This window comes from Achroia grisella, unplaced genomic scaffold (genome assembly GCF_030625045.1).
Source record: "Achroia grisella isolate CSIRO2021 unplaced genomic scaffold, CSIRO_AGI_Agris_v1 utg149, whole genome shotgun sequence".
Lineage (NCBI taxonomy): Eukaryota > Metazoa > Arthropoda > Insecta > Lepidoptera > Pyralidae > Achroia > Achroia grisella.
The window spans coordinates 4457124-4485058 of NW_026712644.1; the positions used below are offsets into that span (position 1 = coordinate 4457124).

Below are 27935 nucleotides of genomic sequence, written 5' to 3' on the forward strand. Positions count from 1 at the left end.
TAAAGTAAGGATGGCAACCCTGACAGTGATGTAAAAAATTGTATTACAATATCATACAAATATTTTGTTCCCAGTGACGCAAGACTGGTGACTGATACATTGATTAACAGAACGGATCATGTTATTAATTTATATTTGTCAGATCAACGCACTTAAAACCAGTTATGTACTTATAATGACATACCGTACTTATTTGTAAGTAGATAGCAAACAATTTAGAATTTATTGCGATGCGACGCCGCGACGGAGTGCCGGGTTATCTTTTTTTTTCACCCAATAAAAATGCTAGGCAAAAGCAACCACAATATACTAACATAAAACTTTTTTAATTAACAAAAAATATTTGTACACTTTTTATTTTATTTATATTTAAGTATTTTTTTTAGTTTGCACAAAGTTTATTTAACTAAATGTTTTTATATTATACATACCATAGCCACAGTCCTAAGGTATATTTATTGTGAATTGACGCAGTGCCGGATTAGCTTTTTTTTATTAATTACACACTCAAACATGACACATCGGTCTTAACATAATGACTCATACAATGCAATAAAAATATATTAACAAAGAAGTTTTTGATATATTATAAATTTATGTATATTTTCTATTGTATTTATAATGAATTTTTATATATAATCGTTTAAGTTTTTTTTTTATATTGCATAAAGTTAAATCGACATATCGATTTGGTATCTGTTTAATTTTAAACATTTGTTTTTTAACTTGAGGACTGAAGCTGTGGGCATGTTGAAAGAATTTGCTACAGGCCCCGCGGCTGGCTTAATCCGGCACAGATGCGACGAGTCAGACGAAATTCTTCGTAAAACTAGTACAATGACCTGTAAGTACCCGTACATAGTTATAAATTATAATACTTTACGACTGTAATCCCAAATGGGCAAAGCAGAGCCATTTTCAATTTTTTTAATAGTGGATAATAGAATGGGGCACCCGTCTGCGCTATCGGTTTACGCTGACGGTACACTATAGGAGGATGGTAAGATGAGAATGAGGTCAGGTCAGTTAGCACATCAGGCAAATTCTCCGCGAATTTAACACGATGGATTGCAGGGGGAACCGCGTAGAGGTCAACCTGTTATGGTACCTAAATTGCTTGCAATGGAGTTATTAACAATCCTCGTACATATAGTATTTGCAGTTTATCTTTTATTTTCATTGTTTATCATCTCTCGCTTCAAAACTGAACTATATTACCTTATATAATCTGTGCTGTAAACACAGATTAGATCTATACTAGGAATAGAGATGTGCTAACTCGTAATAAACATAATTCCGAGTTGAAATTCAGGTAACTCGAGTTACCTGGAATAAACAGTTTTTTTTTTATTTTTCGAATAAGTCTAATGTTTTTGCTGCAGCTAACCTTGAAAGCTTCACCGAACCGTAGGAGTAGAAATGGCACTTCAAAGCCGCGGAAGGACTTGTAGAACGCATAATCATTTTAATGATCATGAATATGCGAAAAAAAAAATGATAACCTCAAATCAATATTGAAACATTTATGACGAGTGAAAATTGTGTGATATGAAATGATCGGAAAGTTTCATGTCATTGTCGGTTCGAGGACAGTTTCATGTTCTCGCTCTTTCACTTGATTCGTTCATTTATCAGTTGAATTCATCCAACTCGAGTTGGCAGAATTCAACTCGAGTTAACTCGAATTCACCGCAAGTCGTGTTGACACATCTCTAACTAGGAATACAACAAAATCCTTCATGTATATGCATCTTACCACTCCACAATTATCTGATATAGCATAAGATCTGAGAAGACAAGGCCTTCCTGAGGTCACAACTACTTTTAAAAGTTTCACATCTGAATAAAAGTCACAAATAATTAGAAAATGCTATTTCGTTTATTAAAAATTACATGTTATAAACATATCCATTATAACTACATAATATATCCAAAAATAATTGTTTTAAATATACATAAGACGAAACCATACAAGAGTCCAATTTAAAATTACATTTTTAGGCAGCCACTATCACAACATAACGTAACTTCACATTTATATTGACAATATAATAGAAATTATTACGTCAAAAACACCTACCATCCGCTTGACTCGAATTGCAATAAATGCTACAGATTATTAAGAAAAAATAATACCACAGATAAAACAATACTTTCCCGCCATAAGTTTGACATTTAACGCGCGCAGCTGATATATTTTTTATGAACTAGGGCTGTGCAATCATAAATTATAGCACCACAAAAACTAAACGGGCAGTCGATGACCCAGATTTGGGTCATATCTATTTAATACGCGCGTCATCTTAATCCATTATAATAAACAGCTAATTCCGTCGAATAACAATTACGGTTACGCACATAATTTGATATCTTCCCGCCATTTTTTAGAAACATCGACAATTTACGCTTATAATTATATTTTTTTAAATGCAAGTCTAAATATTGTCAATATAAAATGATCACTAATAAAAAAAAACGATTACAATGTGACCATTTCTTGCATGATTACCATTGAGTATTCAAACATAATTATATGTTAAAATAAATATACAAATATAGTATAGAGTAATAGTTATACAGAGTCTCCATCGAGAATGACAAGTTAATTGCGTGTTGGCCAAAATTATAAATATATATTTTTGTACCTTGTAATAATGTCCAATTTATATAAATAACTTACTTACAAGGTAGACAAAAAAACTGGTAGATCAATTACCACAAATCATCGTATCCCATCATATATATATATATATATATATATATATATATATATATATACTGTGCAAATATCATTGTCTATACCCTGTTCATAATATTTACTGCAGTTGCCGCAAACTTAAAAATATACAAATCCAGAAATTTATATACGACCTATGCTCTGAAATTTTACCGGTTATTTATTAAAAAAAAAGTATATTTTATGATTTATTTTATAAATAATTGAGCTAATTTAATACATGTGAAGGCAGTTCCCGCGAACTTTATTACAATTAAAAAATATTCTAATCCAGAAATCTATATACAAGACGTGCTCCGAAATTTTACCGGTCATTTATTAAAAAAAATAATAAGTAGTTTATGATTTTTTTTTGTAAGTCATTGAGCTTTTTAATACATGTGAAGACGCGAGCATAAGTCAATATTCTTTAATCTTCAATGACAATTGGGTTATCAAACTAATTGAATTTTATATCCCCTTTCGAGTACCAGAGATTAGTTATATCATATATACATTATAATCATAAAAACACTTCGACGAAATATTACTACAGATAAATTAATTTAATTTAAGTATGCAATCTCGATGGATCTCTATTTAAAAAAAAAATATTTACGTAATCTTTTTTATAATACTTTGACGAAAAAAAAATTAGGATGCGTCTAGAGTTATCTAGTATCCATGTTACTGATAATTAATTTAAACAGTCTATTATTACTAGTTAAAAAAAATTTACACTGTGACATGATACCACAGATGCAAAAAAGCAAAAACAAAAATATTTCAATTATTTTCAAAGAAAAAAAAAACTTGATAAATAATATTATGAAGATTTATTATTTTATATTAAATTAAAACTAAAATGGCGTCAATGTCAAATATTAAAATTAAACTTTTGCATTTTTTTTTACACAAAAACGTATATTATTTGTACGGATAACATATAATTTAAATATTTGTACACAAGAAGCTATTATTTATAATATAAATAAACAATTTGGGGTATTCAGCGTAATACATGCGTTGATATGTTTAAACTATTAAATATAAAATAATTATATTTTACATATGGCAGTATGTGTTCCAAACGTTTTGGATCCAAGCCTAAGTCGGTGGAAAAAAAAGTCAACTTGTCCCGTAGTTTCGCGCCAATTTTTGACAGTCTGACACTCGGGTTAACCCTCTGCCTACTTAGATTAAACGATTACAAATCCTTATAGGTTAGGTTAAATAAATTTGGATATCTTTCGTTACATTTATACTTACATAGTGTAATACTTTCCATACAATATAAGATACCCTCATACATTTATATCATACATCGTTCCAATTCGTTGAACTATTTAGCAGTTTTTGTTAGTGACCGTTAGAAACTCTATTTCAAGTATATTGAACGCATTTTTTATGGTTCTAATCAACTGAATTGGAACGATCGCGTTAATTTCATTTTAATAGACAATTTCTACGTATACATTCCTTTTTCGTGTGCCCTATTGTTTTTTTTTAACCATAGATTATTATACTAATTTTATTCTCATTTTTTATACGCTGCGGTTACACTTGACTCAAGCAAAATGCGATAACCAAACGCAATATAGAGTATTTCGAAAGGAAAATGCGTTTTGTTATTTCTGCGCGGGTCTGCGTCCCACATTTCAAGTCTAACCACAGACTAATAATTTCTAAATAGGACTTAATACCATTTTTTAAAATATAAATGGATATAATCGAAATAAATAATTTAAAAATAAATATAAGTTACAACCTCATAAAGGACAACCCCAGTGTATAGAGCAACCGTCGACATCGTGGCGTGTGACGTAGATATTTGTATCGTGCGAGAATCGAACCCGCGACCATCGGTCGACACATCGGCGGTGTGCTAAACCGCTAGACTGCCGAAGCCTTCAAATAAGGGGCCATACATAAATTACGTCATATAAATATCATGATTTTTCAACCCCTCCTCGTCACAGTTGGTCACATTTGGGACACTCCCGCCCCCTAGTGTGACATCACATATTTTGTATTTATATAAATATTAATGACATACTTTTAAGTTTTTAATAGTTCAAATTTTACTGTTTAAACATATTACGTTCTGAAATAAAACGGCACCAAAGTCAGACCCTCTTTCACCCCCTGTCATCCCGTTTTCCCTCTTTGTTGAACCCCTTCAAGAAATTTGAATGTGACAAATACAACTTCTTATAAAACATAATGTTACTTATTCCTCCTACAAATGAGGAAGCTGTATCCGTCACACGCCATCACTACCCTTAAAACTATTCCGAATCGACTATTTATTCACCATAATTATGTACATTTTATACCATTAATAATAAATATACAATTAAAAAAAAAGAGACTCGATGGTCTATGGCGATATTTTACATAAACAATATTAAAAATTAAAAAAAAAACATACCGTCATTTGTTATTCCAGGTAGTCAACACTTGACAAGGTAATATTCGTGTATTATTCTGACCTAAAAATAAAATCCTCTTCAAAACTCCAACTATACGCTTTCCATTTCTCTTTTTGGCTTAGGAGCCAATGATAAATAACGCCAAATGTTAAGGGGGCCGTGTGCGCCCCCACCCCCTCGTGTGACTAACAAAGTTCATTGTATAACAATATAAGGGGTTATAGGTGTCATCAAATCTTGTTTAAAAGTCCAACTATACGTTTTTTCATTTTGACTTGGAAGCCAACGATAAATTACGCTAAATGCTGAGGGGACCGTGTGGGACACCCCAACCCCCACGTGTGACTAACAAAGTGGGACATTGTATAATAAGAAGAGGTTAAAGGTGTCCCAAAATTCTTGTAAAAAAATCATGACTTATAGAATAGAATGATAACCCGCATCGCGTCTCCGGCTTGGCGCTCGTAGGTACACCGTGTTTTTTTAGTGGGTATGGGACACAGTCACCTAGATACATAAAATAATAATTGCATTTAATAATGTCTAGTAAGACAAATTCAATATTGTCTACTAGGCACTGCTGTATCTAAACTGTGTCACCCCACCTTACATTTTCCTATTGTTATTTAGTATATAAGATCATTATTTCTATGTACACATTGTCAGTTTATTATCATCTGTAATATACATCGTCTCGACCAGCAACATCGTATTATTCACCCGCAACAGTGGTGACCCCGACGTGATCTGGCCGACGTGATCTACCCGACGTGATCTGGCCGACGTGGTCGAGTCGATACCTGGGAAAACGACGAGATCAAACAAGAGATCTCTGTCTGACGGCATCCTGCGCACCACCAACAATTGCACATTTCCACCGGCTTCCCAGAAGCGGGTCTCACCGGCTCGGAAATTCAAGAGGCATAAAAGTCGTTGGCAATACTGCGCAACAAGGATCCTGCCGTGCTACTGACCCCCAGTAAACACAACTGCCTGCTGGATATAATCTCTGGACGAAAAATTGAAACTGGAAAAATAAAGCAAAAATGCTGTCTACAAAAGTACAGCCAACAGTCACCGCCGACGTCATTGCACACCTGTCGTCACTAATTGCGACACTGCGATCAGAAATTGCTGATATACGCGAAAAGCGCTCGCCACACACAAACAGACGCAGCAACTACCGATCTAGGTCAAATTCGCACCTACGGTCATTGCGTAGTCAGAAAAATGACTATTATTTATATTATATCATCGCAAATATAAAGAAAAGGCATACAAATGTGACATGCCGCGCTCCTATAGACAACCGTCGGAAAACTAGATTCGACGCAGAATAAGACGGAACGCTGTGCTGTTCATCCGTCTAACCTCCTAGCTATAACCGACTCTAACAGTGGCTATAGAATTTTGGTGGACACCGAAAGCAAAAATCTCGGTGAATAAAACACAAGCACAGACCAAAGAGAGCGCTAGCGAAATCAAATTATTCGCCGCAAACAATTAATATGAGCAAATGCGAGTTCTTCACAAATGAGTTAGATTTTCTTGGTTATCATATAACGAGCCAAGGGATGAAACCAACGCAAGAAAAATGGCAAGTAATCGACGAGTACCCTAAACCCACGACAGTCGAAGATTTACGTCGTTATTTGGGTATAATGAATTTTTATTGTTACTAAAGTTCATAATATCTTAAATTTTACAATTAACTTTTATAATTTTTTTGTGTGTAATAGGTATATATTTTTTTTTTTTCAAGGGGGGAATATCTATGGGACACAGTCACCTAGATACATAAAATAGTAATTGCATTTAATAATGTCTAGTAAGACAAATTCAATATTGTCTACTAGGCACTGCTGTATCTAAACTGTGTCACCCCACCTTACATTTTCCTATTGTAATGTGTACATAGAAATAATGTTCCTAAGATCATTATTTCTATGTACACATTGTCAGTTTATTATCATCTGTAAAATACATCGTCTCGACCAGCAACATCTTATTATTCACCCGCAACATGGGTAAGAATCCCACACATTCCCTCTGTTGGGGAGATGATCTTTTAGAGATTTTTCCACACGATAAGAAAAGGCTCCTAAGTGTCTTAGATTTAGTGACATCACATTTAAATTTTAATATTAAATCACAACTATTTACTTTCATAATGTGACTAATTGTGACATAAGGGGTTAATCATTCTTTTCTTGTTTGAAAGTAGGTACTTATCGTATGGTCCCATTTATATTTAATTAACATCTGAACCGTAGTTTTTAATTTATCCTTCATAATGCGTTTAAAGTCGATTTTCCCGTTGTCGACACTGTATCATGTATATTGGAAATGTTCTGTCCCTTTCTGTCGCATCATTTTCTGAATATCACCGTACGTGACAGTGTAATAAAAAATATACATTTGAAAGTAGTTGTTATGAAAATAGACAGTTAAAAATGAGTTATTTTGTGTTTAAAGTGTATGTGTCTAGTTTTATGCGCAGTCTAGAATACACGCAGCTGGCCTTTACAGCTTCACCGGACGATAGGGGGCGAGTGTAGATGGCACTCCAAACCAAAGGAGGGACTTATGGAGCGGCTGAAGGCCAACTCCCGCCTGACGGATACGACTTTAGTCTGATGGCACCGCTAGGGGTTCGGCCTGGTACAGGCCGTCGTAATTTCGATCCCGTTTGAATTGGACGGCCTATTCGCCCGTGAAAGAGTACATGTAATGGCTTGTATGCTGATTACCCTATCTGGGATATAGATGGTGCAGAGAGAGAGAGAGGATGCCGGTGAAGGAGTGCTGGCCGGCACTGTTTCGTCCGCTGCCCCAGAAGGGGGGAGAGCAATCAGAGGGATAGGAGTAGAAATAATTTGTAGGGATAAAGATAATGCGTGCTTTTCAGAAATAGAAATAGAAATAATCTTTATTCAAATAAACTTAATATAAGCACTTTTGAATAGTCACGTATTTTTTTTTATTCTACCGCTCATTCGGCATGCAGACTCATCACAAGAAGAATTAGTAAGAAACTTAAGTGTTGTTCTTTTAAATAAATATTTTTTTAATTATATTTACATTAACAAGGATTAGGCATGCGATAATCAATATAGAAACCGCTACGCACTTAATCTGTGTTCAATCAGATAACATTTTAACGCACATTCCCCGTAATTCGGTCAGTATAACCACGAGGTTGGTATGGCCATGGGCCGGTGGTGGGTTCCCATCTGGGATAACAGACCTGACGGTATGTTTTTTTTTAAACTTGTAATTTTTGAGTAAACCCATTTTAGTATAATCTGTCCATATGACAATAATTATATATACTACGCTAGTACTACGTATATACACGTCCTGTAATACTCCATGTCACTGTGACAGACAAACGCACAATTTTACGAATCGCGTGTTAACAATACATATAGGTCATCGACATGGCGTTATAATAACAAATGGGTTTTTCTTATGGGAATGGGCATTATATTCTATAATAGGATACTGAAAGATATTTTGGATACACTTTTTTTTTACTACGTAGGTGACAAACAATCATGATTGGTTATCCGTAGTCTATGGACCTTATATATATCCGTAGTCTATAAACCTTAATATACCCTCTTGAAAAACTTTCAAATAAATATTTTTTTTTGTAACTATCTGAACTAGCTGTATCCTGCGAATTCGTCTGCCTTTTTAGAGATAAAAGATGGCAAAGGTCCTTCGTCATCAAACAGATGATATGTCAAATCTACCGTCAGTTCGGAGTGATTGCGAACTATGAACAACTGACAAGAAAAACTCCATTATCATCCAAAAAAACCCAAATTTGTTTCCTCACTATAACGCCGATGTCGGTACCGTGACGTCATTACTACGTCACGGCAACTGAAATTTTCAAATTTAGAACGAGTTCCATCATGGATGTCCTATTGTGACGTCACACAACACGTTTGTGATATTTCTAAGACGTCATAAGTCACTGTAATTTTAAATTTAGAACGAGTTCCATCATGGCCATCCCGCTGTGACGTCACACTACACGAGTGTGACATTGACATGTTTAAATATGACGTCACTTCAAGTTAAATTAATTTAAATTTGGAACGACTGGAAGTGGGGCGATTGCTGTAGGCTGAACGCTTATTATGACGTCACAATTCAAGGTTACTTCAAGCTAGATATTTTAAATTTAGAATGACTATTATTGTGGACTACTGTAGGTAACTAGAATTTTAATTGTGACGTCACAACGTATATGTGATATAAATTCAAGTTAAATTGATTATTTAAATTTAGAACGTTCTCCATAGTGAGGCGACTGCAGTAGGCGGGACGTCCTTTTATGGCGTCACTTCAAGATATAGATATTTTTCCCCATATACGTCCATCTCTTTTTTAACAATGGAACAGCCAAAGATTCTCAGACCATACAGCCTATTCTATTTTTAAAAAGGTATAGATATTTTAAATTTCGAACAGGTATTTTTTAATTACTGCATGTAATGGGATATTTAATTCTGACGTCATAATTAACACGTGTAAGGTCAATTTAAATTTCGAACGTCCTTCATAACGGGCGACTGCTATTGGACGTTCTCCAATTGTGACGTCACTCCTTACGATTCTACTTCCTTATGATCCTTATTAGATGGCGACAGACATACAAAATGTATACAAATACATATATATACCAGTAAATTACCTAGGGATATTTGGCAGTTCATGACGCTATGTGCTGAGAGCGCTTACAGTTCCGTCCTGAAAAAAAAAAAACATTATTATAGAATCAGTTATTTAAACTCAAACAAGACGGCGTCTGTAGTCTAGTCGTTAAACACACCGTTTTACTACCGATGGTCGCGGGTTCGATTCCACGCATAGTACAAGTGTCTGTATTCATGGGTATCATTGTTTATTATTGGTATGTATGTTCTCTATGTATATAATATACTAGCTGTTCCGCGATTTCGTTCGCGTGGAATTTAACTTTATTTTTTTAAAATAAAAGTAGCATAAGTTACTCTCTTATTACATCAGCTACCTGCCAATAAAGGTCCCGTCAAAATCGGTCCGAAAATTTCAGGAATTAGTCGGAACAAACAAACAGATAGATAAAAATGGTAAAAAATGTTATTTTGGTGTATATACCGTATTTATATTCATATGCATGTAGTAAAAAACGATTATTTCAATATTACAAACTCCAATTTCATTTATATGTATAGCTATATAACTATATCAGTTGTCTAGTACCCATAACACAAGCTCTGCTTCGCTTGGGACTAGATGTGGGTGTGTGTGTGTCCTGGGATATGATTATATAATATATGTAGGGCTCCTCACCGTTAGAGGAACAGCACGGGCCGCTCCCCGGCTCGCGAGGACCCGCTGGAGTGCGAGTGCTCCCTGCGCGCCCCCCCGCCCCCTCCGCCGCCTCCGCCTCCCCCGCCGCCCCCTCCGCCCCCGTCGGCCGCCACGGACGCCGCCGAGCCGCTCGATGTGGACTTCACCTCGCCCTCTCGACCTGGACACGAGTATTTTTAAAAGCGGCCGTTTACACATGGAAATAGAGTATATTTTCGACTGATTAGTTCAACGTTTTTATAAATGAAATCACTGCCGAGCCGCTCGTTGTGGAAATCACCTCGCTCTCTTGACAACTAAATGAGAAATTTTAAAAGCGACCTTCTCTATATGAAATTAGAGTATATTTTCGACTGACAGTTTAAAGCTTTTTATAAATGAAATCGTCAGTGAGACACTTGATGTGAACTTCACCTCGACTTCTCGACTTGTAAACGAGAATTTTTAAAAGCGGCCGTATGGCATGGATGTAGAGTATATTTTCGCCTGACAGTTTAAAGCTATTTATAAATGAAATCGTCAGTGAGACACTTGATGTGAACTTCACCTCGACTTCTCGACTGTAAACGAGAATTTTTAAAAGCGGCCGTATGGCATGGATGTAGAGTATATTTTCGACTGACAGTTTAAAGCTATTTATAAATGAAATCGTCAGTGAGACACTTGATGTGAACTTCACCTCGACTTCTCGACTGTAAACGAGAATTTTTAAAAGCGGCCGTATGGCATGGATGTAGAGTATATTTTCGACTGACAGTTTAAAGCTATTTATAAATGAAATCGTCAGTGAGACACTTGATGTGAACTTCTCGACTTCTCGACCTGTAAACGAGAATTTTTAAAAGCGGCCGTATGGCATGGATGTAGAGTATATTTTCGACTGACAATTTAAAGTTTTTTATAAATGAAATCGTCACTGAGACAATGTGGACTACACCTCGCTTTCTCGACTTGGAAACGAGAAGTTTTAAAAGCGTCCGTCTCTACAGTTCAACGTTTTTATAAATGAATTTACTGCCGAGCCGGTCCATGTAGAATAGACCTCGCTCTTTCGACAATGAAACGTGAAACTTTAAAAGCAGCCTTCTCTACATGGAATTAGAGCATATTTTTAACTGACAGCTCAAAGCTTTTTTATATGAAATCACTGTTCTGCTGAATATGGGCTTCGCCTCGCCCTCAGAGGTTTTAAACCATCTCGAGATTGAATGGGGAGTGAATAACGCGATGACTGCGAACAGGGATGAATGGAAGAGAAAAACATATTACGACGACCACAAATAAATGGGATAAGGAAGAAGCAGATAATTTTTTTATTTTTTATTATTTAATGCACAATATAACTTGTACAAAGGCGAGCTTAATACCTTATGGCATTCTTCAGCAGCTAACCTTCAGGTATACAGAAAGCGTTGCGGAGCAGTTATGTCAAAAAACAATCACAAAGTTACTAATAAATATGATATAATATATATGAAATGCAAATAAATATATACATATAATAATATATATAGTATACCTGATATGATATAATGTCATACATTAATGTTAAATATAGTTAAATACTAGCTGTCCCGGCAAACGTTGTTTTACCTTAAAAAAAAAAAAATTAGGGGTGGACTACCCCTAACATTTAGGGAGATGAGAAATAGATGTTGGCCGATTCTCAGACCTACTCAATACGCTCACAAAATTTCATGAGAATCGGTCAAGCCGTTTCGGAGGAGTATGGGAACGAAAACTGTGACACGAGAATTTTATATATAAGATTATACTAATACAATGCAATACAGTTATAACTCATTTCGGTGACTCAAGAGAAAATTAAATAATTTATTTTTAAAAATGGGCTTACACGATGATAATGATGATGATGATCAAATAAGTGAGCGGTACTCACCAGCGAGCTCCTTGGCGGTGAGGTGATCAGATCCAGCACTGGAGCCTCCACTTCCGGACAAAACGCTCTCCTCTCTGTTATATCTATACAACAGTTGAACAAACTCATTAGTTTTATGTCAATCGAATGAGCAACAAGCTTACGGCCCACCTGATGGTAAGCGGTAAGCGTCGTCCTCTGTTATATCTATACGAGAGTTGAATAAACTCATTTATTTTACGTCATTGGAATGGTCAACATATGTACAATTTATTTATTTTTAACAATTTACTAGTGAAATAAAATATAGAAAAAAATATATTGTAATTTTTTAAATAAATACATATTAAAGAAAGGAAAATATCAATTTATATCTATAATTTCTTTTTTTTTAATTTTCTTTTGGCTCCAGCAGTTCGTGTAATTTGTTTTTTAATCCCGGAGACTAAATTGACAGGTATAAATGTCAATTTTTCAAATAATGTTACCATGTACAGCGGGGTAGTGGTGTACCTGCTGTATCGATATCTTTAATCAGATATATTTTAGAATATTAGGTTTAAAGTTTTATACGTAATACACTAGTGTTTCCATTACTGTTTTTGTATTAAATGAACCAATGAAGGTTATTTGTTTTATAAAAAAAAAAACAGTTAGTGTTTGTTTCAGTAAAATATATGTGAATTAAAAAAAATATATATACAAAGTAGAGCTATTTATTATGTGTTAAAAGAATACCCACATATTATTAGAATGTTCCAAATCGGTTATTAATATTAATTTCCGATAGTGGCACAACACTATTTAAGAATCTGGCAACATGGCAATAGCAAATTTGTCTTTGAAACAAAAAAAAAGCATGCTATTGCCGGTGTTGTCTTTGATATAAAAAAAAATGTGTACTGCCGGTGTACAACTCACCCGTATATGGTGTGCTCGCTGGTGACGCACGAGGTGTACTTGAACGGTATCGGCTGGTAGCCGTACGAGCCCGCGTACGGCATGTACCCGGCCGCCATCATGCTGCAGGACAAACACAACGATAACGTCTCTGACCGCTTGTAAGTGACGGTAGATGGTCGATGGACGGTGACCAGGTTTAACACGTTGGGGTCTTAGGAGGCTACAAATACAATGGCATGTACATTGGTGCCATCTGTCGTGTAGTGTCGGTAGACACATTTGTTTTTTCTGTTTTAAATAAATATTTTTTATCTGTGCCACTAGTCAATGAGAGTACGTTGTTTTATTTTAAACCCAAGTTTGTTACATACTTGGGGTTGGGCAGCGGCGCCAGCTCCGCTAGTGTATGTACAGTGTGAGGGGGTCGGGGGGTCACGTACTTGGGGTTGGGCAGGGGCGCCAGCGTGTCACTGAGGAGGCTGTCCGCGTCGTGCGGCCGCAGTCTCAGCGCCGCCAGCTCCGCTAGTGTATGTACAGTGTGAGGGGGGTCGGGGGGTCACGTACTTGGGGTTGGGCAGGGGCGCCAGCGTGTCACTGAGGAGGCTGTCCGCGTCGTGCGGCCGCAGTCTCAGCGCCGCCAGCTCCGCTAGTGTATGTACAGTGTGAGGGGGGTCGGGGGGTCACGTACTTGGGGTTGGGCAGGGGCGCCAGCGTGTCACTGAGGAGGCTGTCCGCGTCGTGCGGCCGCAGTCTCAGCGCCGCCAGCTCCGCTAGTGTATGTACAGTGTGAGGGGGGTCAGGGGGTCACGTACTTGGGGTTGGGCAGGGGCGCCAGCGTGTCACTGAGGAGGCTGTCCGCGTCGTGCGGCCGCAGTCTCAGCGCCGCCAGCTCCGCTAGTGTATGTACAGTGTGGGGGGGTCGGGGGGTCACGTACTTGGGGTTGGGCAGGGGCGCCAGCGTGTCACTGAGGAGGCTGTCCGCGTCGTGCGGCCGCAGTCTCAGCGCCGCCAGCTCCGCTAGTGTATGTACAGTGTGAGGGGGGTCGGGGGGTCACGTACTTGGGGTTGGGCAGGGGCGCCAGCGTGTCACTGAGGAGGCTGTCCGCGTCGTGCGGCCGCAGTCTCAGCGCCGCCAGCTCCGCTAGTGTATGTACAGTGTGAGGGGGGTCGGGGGGTCACGTACTTGGGGTTGGGCAGGGGCGCCAGCGTGTCACTGAGGAGGCTGTCCGCGTCGTGCGGCCGCAGTCTCAGCGCCGCCAGCTCCGCTAGTGTATGTACAGTGTGAGGGGGGTCGGGGGGTCACGTACTTGGGGTTGGGCAGGGGCGCCAGCGTGTCACTGAGGAGGCTGTCCGCGTCGTGCGGCCGCAGTCTCAGCGCCGCCAGCTCCGCTAGTGTATGTACAGTGTGTGGGGGGTCGGGGGGTCACGTACTTGGGGTTGGGCAGGGGCGCCAGCGTGTCACTGAGGAGGCTGTCCGCGTCGTGCGGCCGCAGTCTCAGCGCCGCCAGCTCCGCACACAGCTCGCCCGCCACGTAGTAGCACTGCTCCGAGAACGTTATCTTGTTCACCGTGTGCCTGATGAACCCCGCCTGCGCAATACGTTACATCAACAGCTGCCTTACCAAAGAAAAGAAAGCAGATTTACGTAAGAGCGTATAAGTCTTTCGTAAATCGTCTCTAACGCAGGAAATAATGTGCATGTAAATGTAGACGAGAGCGAAAAAGACCGCGCGCGCATTCCACATCCTTCAATCGTGCGTGCTTTAGCAGCAATTAAATATAATTTCTAAAAGGAAGTCCTGATTAAGGGGCAAAGACAATATATAAATTATATTATCAATAATTCTATAATTATGTTATATACCTCTTTGGAAGAAAAAAGTGAAATGACATGAAACGACATGACACCGTCCTCGCCGGCGAAGACGACGACCCCAATCACGCCTAATCAAACCGGCCTAATTCGCCCCTCTAATCTATCCTACGTTCAATTCAAACGAGGATCGAAATTACGACGACCTAAGTTGAAGTTCCCACCTCTAGCGATCCCCTCAGACTAGTCATATCCGTCATACGGGAGTTGATCTTCAGCCGCTCCATTAGTTCTCCCGCAGGTTGGAGTGCCATCTACACTCGCCCCTTAACGTCCGGTGAAGCTGTAAACGCCGTATCGACGTATATAATCTTATAACCATCAAAAGTCCAAGTCTCGGGCGTCTATAGGCTATGGTAACTGTTTACCATCAGATGGGTCGAATTTATTACTTATTTGCCACCTACATGGTATAAAAAAAATCTCCGTACCTTGAGCATATGCGAGGCGTACTTCCGGGCATCGCGGCGGTCCGCCACGCCGGCCACGTGCTGCAGGATCCACTCCACCACATCCGCGCCGATGAACGCGTTCGGAATGGTGATCTTCAGCCACATGCGGTCTCGGATCTCCAGACCTGAGGATGTTGGAACAAACACAGTTATTTATCGTTACTTTGACGGCTTTAATTCCGATGGTCGCGGGTTCGAACCTCGCAGGGTAGAAATATTTGTATTAATGATTGTACCTATCTGGATGTTTTTTATGTACATTCCGTACGTATGTGAGGGTGAATAACATTCATTAGTTGTTAGTTCGACGGTCTCGATGGCGTAGCGGTTTCGAATCCTCGCACGGTACAAACATTTGTATCCACGAGTCATATACTCATGAATACAAATGTAATGTAGGCATCGTCGATTCCTCTGGAAGCTATCGTGTTAATTTGCCATGATGCGTTAACTGATATAACCTATTATTATTAAAAAAGAAAGAAAACGCGGGTGATGTAACAGTTGTTCATGCACGGGATTTTCATTTAATGTTAGACATAGACCTACATAAGTTCACAATGTAAACAAGCTGACTTGGGAGTAACAAGTTGACCTATTCTTAGCAATGTACCATGTCAGATCGACCTCCACGCGGTTCCCCCTGGAAACCATCGTGATACAATCCCGGTGAATTTGTCACGTTGGGCTAACTGATCTGACTTCATGTTCATCCTATCATCCTCCACTGGTGCCCCGCCAGCGTAAACCGTTAGCGCAGTTTATTCAAATAAACTCAATACAAGCACTTTTGAATAGTCATATCTTTTTATTCTACCACTCATCCGGAACTCGACTTATCACAAGAAATTTGTGTGTTGCTCTTTTGAAAAAAAGAAATTCAGTTGACTTTCTTGCCAGTTCATCTCAGTTGAATCTGTATACCGAACTGGACGGCAGGGAACTAATATTAATACAAAAATTTGACATTCACAAGCGGCTAAAATGTTCTACATGAATCACTTATTAGATTTGAGAAGAGCACGTACCGGAGTCCGGGCGCAGCATGGCGCGCACGACGAGCGCCATGTCCATGGCGACGGAGAGCGGGGGCTCCGCGCCCAGCGCCAGCGTGGGGGCCTCCGACGCGGGCCCGGGGGCTCCGCCGGGCAGCGCGGGCAGCGCCGACAGCGACGGCGGCGGCGGCGGGTACGCCTCGCGCAGGGCCTGCGTGTGAGCCACCCACGCGCCTGCAATACCACATTTTTCGATTCAACTCTCTCGCAGGGTAGGTATATTTGCTTGTAACTGATTTTGGCAATCTGGCTGCCTTTTTTTAACGGGGAGAAAATCTTCATAGGAGCCGTCCAAAAATCACGTGATCCTCATTTTATTTATTTATTTTATATATTTATTTTATTTATTTTAAGTATTATTTCTTATTTGTACACATTACATCAATGGTTGTAGACAAGATTTGATTTAGTACATTTGATACCGCTACTAGTTGACTTAGCAAACATTGTTTTGCCATATAAATTAATCTATACACATAAATAAAATTGGAGTGTCTGTTTGTAATAGTGAAATAACCGATTTTTACTATATGTATATGAATATAAATACAATACATACACTAAAATATAATATTTTACAATTTTTGTCTGTCTATCTGTTCGTTCCGGCTAATCTCTGAAATGGCTAGACCGATTTTGACGGGACTTTTTTTGGCAGGTAGCTGTTGTTAGGCTACTTTTATTTTAGAATAACAAAGTTAAATTCCACGCGGACAAAATCGTGCCAACAAAATATAGCATGATATTAATATTGGTTGATATAAATTTACCTATTTCTTACCAATTTGCAATATGTTACTACCCTACATCCTACTCTAATTTTTATCCATAAAATCTGGGAGTAGGATCAACAAAACCAGAGTAGTTCGGTGTAAGTCGCGTCGAGCACACGCAGTTCCACATTTTCTCCGCGAACCAACGTAAACCAAACCACCAGCCGCCATCTCCGCGCAATCATCTCATCAGTACATCATCCAGTGAAAATCATCGTAGTGTTTAGCTTTTTTAAAGTGAAACGGCTACACTTATATAAGACCTACACGCGGGGACGACGCGAACCAGGTTTGTCCTTAGTTATCTCTTTTTACTCAACAGTGCATATAGAGAAAATATATATATAAAAAAGTTTTATTTAAGTTGTGAGATCCACTTTATACAAAGTCTACGTTGGCAAAAATATACTCACAACACAGAATAAAAAAAAACTGTCATCTCTATACTCACCAGGGTCTATGGGTCTGACTGGTTCCGTCCTGGGTATTGTGAAGTACCCTTTAGGGTTGGGGTCCCAGCACTTGGCTACCACCAGCTTGATGGGGCCCGGCTTCTGCACCACTTCCCGGAGCACACGAACCGCTTCATCATTCGTCATATCCTCAAAGTTCACGTCATTCACCTGTAACATTATTTATTATATTCATGTAGGCTGGAATAGGAAACAAGCTGTCAAAGCAACAAAGGTCACCTGACAGTAAGTGGTTTTTTATTGGGTTGCTTGGACTGTGGTCAGGTGCTTGGACCTTTGGGGCGTGAGGTCGGACAATCTGCTCGTATGTTCCAGCCATTGGGAGGTATCCCCACCCTTGTAGATACGTCCGCGGGGAACGGTGGCTGAGCAATGGTTTGGTTCTGGTACGCCCTGGGCGGGATAGTAGTAGTTCCTTCGGGATATTGCTATGTCGGCGGATAGTCCGGTGAAGGGGGGCGGCGCAGGCTGGGACAATGGGTACAGATGGGGCCCGTCTCGTCTGTTAAGCGTGGCGTTGTTGGCCCGCTCCTGCTATGACTCTACTCTTGTAGACCGATTTTGACGGGACACGGATAACACGTGCGGAGCGGGTGCGGCTCTGTGTGGGCGGCAGTCTCGGGGCTCAAGCCTGCCGTCCACACAACAGGGACCAGATGGGGGTGAGGCGCAACCTGTATTCCGGTGCGTCTTCCCCACGGTGGGTGGAGGCGGGGGAACTGGGAAGAGTTCCTCCCACGCGTTGAGGGGGACCAGCTTGCGGGCAACCGCCGCTAGGGTCGCGATTGATTGCCAGTCCGATCCCGTGAGCCTGGCACTATGGCGGCGAGGAGGAATATCGTGGGGTTTTTGGTGAGGAGTCTCACAGTACCCGTCCGTCCAACCCCTGAGACAGGCGGGTGTCCACATTATTTTCGCCCACGTTAAAAAAAAAGGTGCTTGGATCTGTAGCACCTGCAACCTGCATAGTGCTCACACTTATAAAAAAAATCAAGATATACCAAATACACTATACACTTTTTAAAACGGGTTTTGTATTCTTAATTTATTAATAATAATAATAATAATAATAATAAAACTCTTTATTGTGTACACATAAAATAATAAGAAAATACAGTAAATAGTAAAATAATAACAAAAGGTGGTCTTATCGCTAAATGCAATCTCTTACTGACAACCTAGAACCTATTTATTGTATAGGAATGTGCATTATATTTTGGTATATTTATATATATTGCTAAAAATATAAAAATATACCAAATATTGTTTAAATATTGTTCACTGTTCTATTTAGACTGAAAGTTTGTTTCGTTTATTACTTTATTAGTTACTAGCTACTCGCCCCGGCTTCACACGGGTGTACATGTATTATACATATAAACCTTCCTCTTGAATCACTCTATCTATTTAAAAAAACCTCTTCAAAATCTATTGCGTAATTTTAATGATTTAAGCTGTATGCTTTAGGGACAAACAGATGACTTTGCTTTGTACTATGTAATGATAAGTTATAATATTGATTTATCTTTATTGCATGGTCTTTTGGTATGGTTCCCATGGCGAGAGTTCTACCAGTCTTCAAAGGTGAAAAGATGAACTTTTGGTACAACAATAGTGAAAGTTTAATAAAAATCATGAGCTTTGAAATATTGTCAAGTGATTGTCAGATTGTCATGTGAACAGGGTCCTCATTCACATGTATTGTATGAAAATTTTACATTTACATTCTCAAAGTAGCACATATTAATAAATTCACATTCTGCATTGTTAACAATGTAGTTATTAAATTATATTAAAAAATAATATTAAAACATTGGGGATAATTAGTTGAAATCTCTTGGATCAACCTAAAAATAAATAAATTTGGATAAAATCAAAATATTTAATACATTGAGGATATCTTCTTTCAATTATAATAAATAAATAAATAAATTTGGATAAAGTCAAAATATTTAATACATTGAGGATATCTTCTTTCAATTATAATAAATAAATAAATAAATTTGGATAAAGTCAAAATATTTAATACATTGAGGATATCTTCTTTCAATTGTATTAAAATGTAAATGTGTATCATGAATAAATATTATTATTATTATTACTATTATTATTAATTATAATAAATAAATAAATTTGGATAAAGTCAAGTATTTAATACATTGAGGACTCTTTCAATTATAATAATAATACATTTATTCTGTATTACATAGGTATAATGACTGCATTATGTCAATCAACTTATTTTTTTTATCACTGTCCTACTGTCCAGTTAGGATCAACACTTTATTCCTACGGATAAGAACGGACTTACCTGTAATATCATGTCTCCAGGCTCTATCCTACCGTCCAGCGCCACCGCTCCGCCCTTCATGATGCTCCCCACATAGATTCCCCCATCACCACCCTTGTTCGACTGTCCCACTATTGATATACCAAGGAAATTAACCGTATCCATATTTAAAGTCACCGTTATTATATGCATAGACATTGTAGAATCAGTTATCGATGAATATGAAGAGGTTCTGGACATGACTTGCGGTCTTTTTCGTCTTCTCTGCGGCCGCTTTCGGGAACTAACTTGTAGGTGGGACACACTGCTGCATTCTGTTAGGGCTCTGTCCACGGACGCGTTCGTATGCCGCCCCGTAGTCGTAGTGATCTCTGACTGACTATCGAATAGACTGGTCGAGTCCAGATCTGAACTTAGAACTGATGCAGTCTCGTATTCTAACCCGTGGTTTCCATATTTGGAATGGCCGTTTATGCGTAGGCCTCTATACTTGTATTTATCACAGGACGCTCTGTGCCCGGGTCGGGAGCTGATCGTGCTGTCCGTATCAGTGCAGGTATCCCTCGTGAGGGGCGCCGTACCAGCCCCATGATTGTTTTGTTTAGTCTTCCCAGCATTACTATCCGTACACTGAGACGCCCCGTCAGAAGGGTTGGAGCCCTCCGCAGACACCAGCCACGACACCACACGACCGTTAAAACACGGTAGATGCGCGTTATCATCCACTATCTCCTCTTTCACAACACCAAAATCATCGTCCATAGATTTAAAGAAAAACTTATAGTTCGGCCTGTTTAGTTGATTTTTAAAGTCTAATAACGTCACCTTTTCTGGTGATATGGGGATTTTAACTAAATACGGCGTCTCCTCGTCGTCTATATAGTAAATAACTTTCGTTTCCTCCATGTTAATGCATTTAACAATAAATAACAACACCCTCACGATCTATAAATATCAGCCGCCATCACAAAAATGGCGATAAAACTAGTTCTACAAATTGACAGTACGCGGCGACACTGTTGCTTTTGTTTTCAATAGCGTTCGGATAAACACACAATGTGATATAAATAAATAATAAGAAATAAATTGTTATCAATATTGACGACTGAAATTTGTTTGGGGTTATTTTTATTTCAATTAACCTAGTGTTTATTAAGTAATATATATTTGTTGATTTGTATTTGTGTGAAAAGTTATGGTGCTAAGGTACATTTAAAAAAAGACATAGTGTCTTTTTTATATACTGTCATAATAAGAATATAAATAAATAACTACTAATAAATACTAAAAGAAATATTAAATTTAATATAGAAATATTTTTAAACAAATAAATATAATTTTATAAATCGATCGATTATAATCTGTATCTTAAAGCACACAACTACTCTATGTAAATTAAAACTGTCATATTCGTTCTAAATTTGAAAATGACATTCGTTTCCGTTATTTGTTTACAAATTTTGTATTAAAATTGCAAACTTGTCTTGAAATTGTTTCAGATTGTTTAAGAATAGTATTTTACAATTATATTACTAAAAATGGGAGTTGATATAAAAGAACAATGGTTTTTGAATATCGTGGAGCAATTAGATGCTTTCTGTAACCAAGTTGATGGTGTGTAATTAATACTTTGTGGATGTTAATAGTGATTTAAAATTTTTATGATGTAACTTTAAATTTTCAGAGAAAATAGCTAAAGAACAACAACAATTGAAAGAATGTAGAAAAAAGACTGAATTGGAGACAAAACTAGCACATGAAATGAAGCTTAACGTAAGTTTAAATCTTCTCATATACGCTAAAACAACGGGACGTGATAATTGTGATCCAGAGTTTTAAGGATGTATTTCCGCTAGATTGTAATTAACAGTCAAACATATCCTACATCATAATGGCAATGTGTAGTCTAATTTTCAAGGAGGAAGGGAAATGTTAGTCGTAGACATTCAGAAGTACTACCTAAATTTAAAAAACTGCCAATTACAACGGAAGGAATATTTTGATGAGAGTTCAAAAACTAAAGGTATTTGGTATAAAACAATACAGTGTGAGCCTCTTCAGCTTCCCTGGTTTACTGATGCAAAATCAAACAGATGTAAATTGAAATTGTTATTTAGAATCCGATCCGTGGGCTAATTATGTAACTTCGTTCGCAACGATTTTCGTATGTAACGTAGTGAAAATGACGTCATCTGTCAATAATGCGATCATATAGACGCCATTTGACGCTGTCAATTAGCATTGCAACGTAAACGCAACTTTACATATCGATAAAAATTATTTCTATCGAATGTCGATTTAGTAACCTCGTTGCAATGTCACGTAATCGCTATTTTGCCGAAATGACAGCGTGGAATTGAAACGGTTTTTACATTATGAGAAACAATTTAGAAGGTGTTTCTTTTGGTTACAATCTTTAAAATATCAGCATTAGCAGCATTATTTATCTTGTTTTGGTAATTTTCAGTATTACATATATTTTTATTATATTAAATATTACGTAGAAAGTCGTGAAAAGGTTTTAAATTTATTAAAATGGGAAAATTGTCACGACTCACAACACGACATCAGTGTTGCCAATTCGATATTTTATTTTCGTCCCAAATCACATAGAATGTTGTATTAACTAGAGTAAATGTTTAATATAAAATTAGGGTTGATTATGATATTAATATAATTAAAAAACTATTTCAATGAATACGGTGCTCTGTGAACGGAATACAACGTTTATGATGCTCTGTGATTTGTTTAAAGTAAATAAATTTATTTGTTTAAAGTTTTTACAATTATGTACAAATTTAAAAAGATGTGCCCATATCATTTTAAATTTATATGGATACCTACGTACTTACCTAGGTATCTATAGCAGAAAAGAAAATTTAATTTGTAGGTTAGATTAATATTATTAATGATTATAAATAGTTTGTATAAAATATGCTTTTATATTCAAAATTATTAACCTTATTTTTTCATTAGAATAGAATAGACTTTCTTTATTTTATTTTATTAAATGTCTATTAATAAAATTAAAATAAAAGAACAAGTGAACGCTGCAGTATATTTTGTAATTTTTGAACGCAATAAAAATTGTTTCAAATCAACCAACTAGTGTAAAAACCCAATAAATTAAAATGTATCCCTATAAAGGTATAAGCTATCTAATGTACTGACTTTTTAAATTGGTCGGATTAACAATATTCCGCTACAACTTCATAGTAGTGTTTTATCGATAGAAATGATTTATGTTGCGGTCATTCGACCTTACTTGATAGCATTTTTTAAATTGAAATGATTTCATATTGCATCACAACTTCAACAGAAACAATTTCATATCGTGTTACATAATTAGCCCACCGGTCACTATCCATCAAGAAAGTACGGATATTTAGTGAAAAAGGAGAATTCACCGACTGTGTTGTGTAAAAAAAGTCGAAGATCTCCAGCACCTCTTGATGGAATGTGATAAGAATAGAGAGAGAGAACTATTTATTAAAGATTTTAAAATCAACAAATTTGTTGTGGGTACTATTCAGAGCATACCACATGCCCCTGCTATGCGGTTGTGTGCGCTGATAAAAACTTAATAAATAGATCCCTCGCAGTTGGCAATTATTTGATTGTTTATTATTTTTAAGAATTGTTCCGATTAGTTTGCAATAATGGGGTTGACATGACTGAAAACAAAAACCCCAAAATAAATTTAGAAGGAATATTAAATCTAGATTAAAAACAAAAAAAGGAGTAAGGGGATTGTTAGTAATGTAGACTAATGAACTCATTGCTAGCTATGTCAGATTGGCCACCACACGGTTCCTCTTGGGAGCCTGTCACGGCAAATTGCCATTTGCCAAAATGGGCTGACTGACCTTACCTAATCTTTTCTCATCTTCCTCGCCTGTGTAAACCATTAGCACAGCCAGGTGAATCATTCCATTATCTATACATATAAATAAAATTGGAATGTCTGTTTGTAATATTGAAATAACCAATTTTTACTACATTTTACTACATGTATATGAATATAAACATGGTATATACATCAAAATAACATTTTTTACAATTTTTGTGTGTCTCTGTCTGTCTGTTTGTTCTGGCTAATCTCTGAAATGGCTGGGCCGATTTTGACGAGAGTTTTACTGGCAGGTATATGATGTAATAAAGAGCAACTTAGGCTACTATTATTTAAAAAAATAAAGTTATTTATTTATTTATAATTGCACATGCATATACATAAATTTATCTATTTCTTCTGGCTAATCTCTGAAATGGCTGGACCAATTTTGACGAGACTTATGGGGATGGGGTGGCAGGTAGCTGATGTGATAAGGAGTAACTTAGGCAACTTTGAATTTAGAAAATACTTTTATTTTAGAAAAATAAAGTTCAATTCCACATAGACATAGTCGCAGGTGCAGCTAGTCATACATAAAAAAAATATAATTTAATTTTTTATGCTATAGAAATAATCTATATTCAAATAAACTTTATAGAGGCACTTTTGAACAGTCACTTTTTTTTTATTTTACTGCTATAATTAGCTCATCTGATGGTAAATGGTTACCATAGCCTGACACCGAGGATATGACATCCTCGGTGTGAATAGGCCCATTTATTTTAATGGATGACAATGGAAGGTTCTATTTTCCTGTCTGTGCTAACGCTGGTGGGGCACCAGTAGAGCATAAGGTAAGAAAGAGGTCAATAGTGGAATCCAACTGGGATGGGCAGCGTTCAGGAAACTCCGATATATATTTTCGTCCAGATTACCACAGTGTCTCAAGACGAAGGTTTACAACCAATATGTGTTGCCAGTGATGATATATGGCACAGAGACATGGTCGCTAACTATGGGCTCAACGTCAGTCAGAGGGCGATGGAGAGGGCTATGCTCGGAGTTTCTCTGCATGATCGAATCAGAAATGAGGAAATCCGCAGAAGAATCAGAGTGACCAACATAGACCGAAGAATTGCGACTCTGAAGTGGCAATGGGCAGGGCACATAGCTCGTAGGACAGATGGCCATTGGGGCCGTGAAGCCCTCGTGTGCCAACCACGGACCGGAAGACGCAGCGTTGGAAGGCCTCCAGCAAGGTGCACCGACGATCTGGTCAAAATCGCTGGAAAGCATTGGATGCGAGCAGCGCAGGACCGATCGTCGTGGAGATCTTTCAAGGAGGCCTTTGTTCAGCAGACAAGATGATGATGTAAGGTCAGTCAGCCCCTTGTGACAAATTCACCAAGAATTCATCACAATGATTTCCAGGTGAAACCGCGTGGAGGTCAGCAGACATGGTACATTGCTAGCAATAAAATCATCAGTCCACATTACTAACAATCCACTTTACCCCCAAAATAATTAGTTATCTAATCTACATTCCAGTTGGAGCTGAGTGAGAGGCTGTCGGAGCTGTCCCGGCGCGGCGGGGAGCTGGACCGCGTATGTTCAGCGCTGAGCACACTCTCCATCACAGACAGCGACAAGCAACGCTTGGACAATGCCAAGTAAGTTTAACTTTGAAGATCTTAGTGGTCCAGCAGTTTAACACATTGCTTTAATTCCAATGGTTGCGGGTTCGGTACGAACATTTGTATTCATATATGATTGTTTGTATCGGTCTGGGTGTTTTCTATGTATATTATGTATGTATTTATAAAAAAAAAGTCTATATATTTATGATTCTGCTGGGAATCACTCTCTACCCGCGATGTAACACCTACACCACATCTGTTCGTAGTCTCCGACTGATTGCAGGATAGACACAGAAAAAAAATATATATATTTTGTATCAGTAGTCTAGTACCCATAACACAAGCTCTGCTTACTGTGGGACTAGATGGCGCTGTGTTAATTGTCCAGCGACAATATATATCATATAATCTATAATAAAATCAATATGTTTTATGTTTACAGAGAGACATATCAGCTGGCTAAGGAGCTAACAGGCATACGGCTGGACTTTAGCGCGCCGCCTAACGTGGCGAAAGGATGTATCCTTTTATTTTTTATCATATTGAAATGGTGCACTCGCCTGCGCTAACGCTAACATCTTACAAAGCAAGCTGCTTGGCAGCTGAAATAGTTGAGACTGCGGTACCCACGCGTACGAGTATGTACAGTAATATAACTGCCATGGAAAACTTTCTACAAGCTCATGTTGTCCTGATACTTTGACTATATTATTTAGTATCACACAATGACAATTATATAGAGTTGCCATTCCTAAAATCTAAGACCTCTTCATTCATAGTAATATAAATACCGAACACTAAGATGTCACGCCTCTTATCCTGTAACTAGCTTTTGCCCGCGGCTTCGCTCGCGTTAATGTATCCCCATAGAGGTGGAATTTATCAAATCCTACCTACTAGCTGTAGGTCAACCAACAGAAAGGTAAAAGGTAAGGTAAGGTATACATAGGTCTTTTTAAATTTGAAGATTTAATTAAATATGATACCTTTACTTAAAATTCAGTTATCAAAAATGAAGCTCGCAAGTTACTACAGCCTTTTGAAATCGATATGACCGCTGGAGGCAACAGTGAAGCCCTATGGAATCTACTGCAAGCCACCACAGGCCCCGGCTGGCCGCAGCTTACAGACAAAGAGAACCGTCCTATCAACTGATTAGGGTGCTGGATCTAATGACTAACTTGAAATAAAAATAACAATCCAGGATAATACACACTGCGCCATCTAGGCCCGAACTAAGGAAAGTTATTGGGTACTAAAATACTAATATATATTATTTAAATTATTAACCGGGTCTTAACACGAATAATTTTATGGCAAATAAAGGTATTTACCTCTCTCGACGTTTCGACTAGGTTGCACTAATCGTGCTCCAGCTGACTGGAGTAACAGCGATGTCAATGTAGATAGGTGACAGCAGTTTTTTCTTCATCTACCGTCACTAGATTGTTTAACGAAAGTTCGCGACACACAGCACTCACGGTATCCGTACACTTATTGACTATTGATGCTACTGAACTTTGCTTGAATTTATTTATGACTGGATTCCACGCAGATGATAATTTTAAGCCATCCTCTCTGTTGAAATTGGGATGTTTTTTAATTTCAATCGCCTCCCGGACCATTCGTGGGTAATAGTGGCGATCAGTAGAGAGGACCTTAGGCGCATGTAGTTCAATCCAGTGATTTGTTCCTGCGTTCAGTAGATGACCGGCAATCGCTGATTTGTGTGGTTGTCGATTTTTAACCGCTGCGATGTGCTCATTGACCTTTTTAAGACCCGGTTAATAATTTAAATAATGTATATTAAACACGAAAGTTTAAAATTAAATACTAATATATGTACATATATACTAGTTTTTTTAACGTTAAAGACCACATGCCCATCGGTGGGTCACTCCACAACGAAAGTAAATTTAGACATTGGGACCGGATGATCACACGTGGACACTTTAATTGAATTAAATCTAGGGGTTAAATAATGTCTACCTCAAATTATTGTACACTAAAAATATATTAAAAAATTATATACGTAACTAGTTTTTACTCAATTAATAGCGTTAATTTATCGTCTTAGGGGTGGAATTTATCAAAATCCTTTCTTAGGGGATGCCTACGTCATAGTAGCTTTATGCATGCAGTCTCAGCCCGATCGGTTTAAAATTAAAGTTTCATACAAACTTTCATCCCCTATTTTATGCCTTTGGGGGTAGAATTAATCAAAATCCTTTCTTAGCGGATGCCTACGTC

General features: G+C 37.9%; 2 protein-coding genes across 2 annotated transcripts; one reads left to right on the forward strand and one right to left on the reverse strand.

The window, feature by feature from the left end:
* Positions 1 to 9548: 9548 nt before the first annotated feature.
* LOC131840707 (segment polarity protein dishevelled) lies at positions 9549 to 21170 on the reverse strand. The gene is made up of 9 exons (XM_059188896.1): positions 20238 to 21170; positions 17905 to 18076; positions 16654 to 16854; positions 15605 to 15750; positions 14732 to 14889; positions 13319 to 13420; positions 12419 to 12501; positions 10498 to 10678; positions 9549 to 9912 (listed from the first exon to the last, which is right to left on the reverse strand). Exons 1-8 carry the CDS (start codon positions 21120 to 21122, stop codon positions 10500 to 10502), a joined length of 1926 nt encoding a protein of 641 aa, XP_059044879.1. The 5' UTR covers positions 21123 to 21170; the 3' UTR covers positions 9549 to 9912; positions 10498 to 10499.
* A 484-nt stretch (positions 21171 to 21654) lies between these two features.
* LOC131840695 (uncharacterized) lies at positions 21655 to 26951 on the forward strand. The gene is made up of 5 exons (XM_059188882.1): positions 21655 to 21830; positions 21901 to 21989; positions 25597 to 25718; positions 26128 to 26204; positions 26689 to 26951. The coding sequence occupies exons 1-5, from the start codon at positions 21755 to 21757 to the stop codon at positions 26838 to 26840; spliced, it is 516 nt and encodes a 171-aa protein (XP_059044865.1). The 5' UTR covers positions 21655 to 21754; the 3' UTR covers positions 26841 to 26951.
* The last annotated feature ends 984 nt before the right edge of the window (positions 26952 to 27935 follow it).

Excerpts from the sequence above, each read along its gene's own strand:
- LOC131840707 (XM_059188896.1), bottom strand. The coding sequence starts at position 21,122 with ATGGAGGAAACGAAAGTTATTTACTATATAGACGACGAGGAGACGCCG. Across the intron at positions 14,890-15,604 it reads ACGCCTCGCATATGCTCAAG|GCGGGGTTCATCAGGCACAC; the intron begins GTACGGAGATTT and ends CGTATTGCGCAG. Across the intron at positions 13,421-14,731 it reads GCGCCCCTGCCCAACCCCAA|CATGATGGCGGCCGGGTACA; the intron begins GTACGTGACCCC and ends TTTGTCCTGCAG.
- LOC131840695 (XM_059188882.1), top strand. The coding sequence starts at position 21,755 with ATGGGAGTTGATATAAAAGAACAATGGTTTTTGAATATCGTGGAGCAA. Across the intron at positions 21,990-25,596 it reads CACATGAAATGAAGCTTAAC|TTGGAGCTGAGTGAGAGGCT; the intron begins GTAAGTTTAAAT and ends TCTACATTCCAG. Across the intron at positions 26,205-26,688 it reads GCCTAACGTGGCGAAAGGAT|TTATCAAAAATGAAGCTCGC; the intron begins GTATCCTTTTAT and ends CTTAAAATTCAG.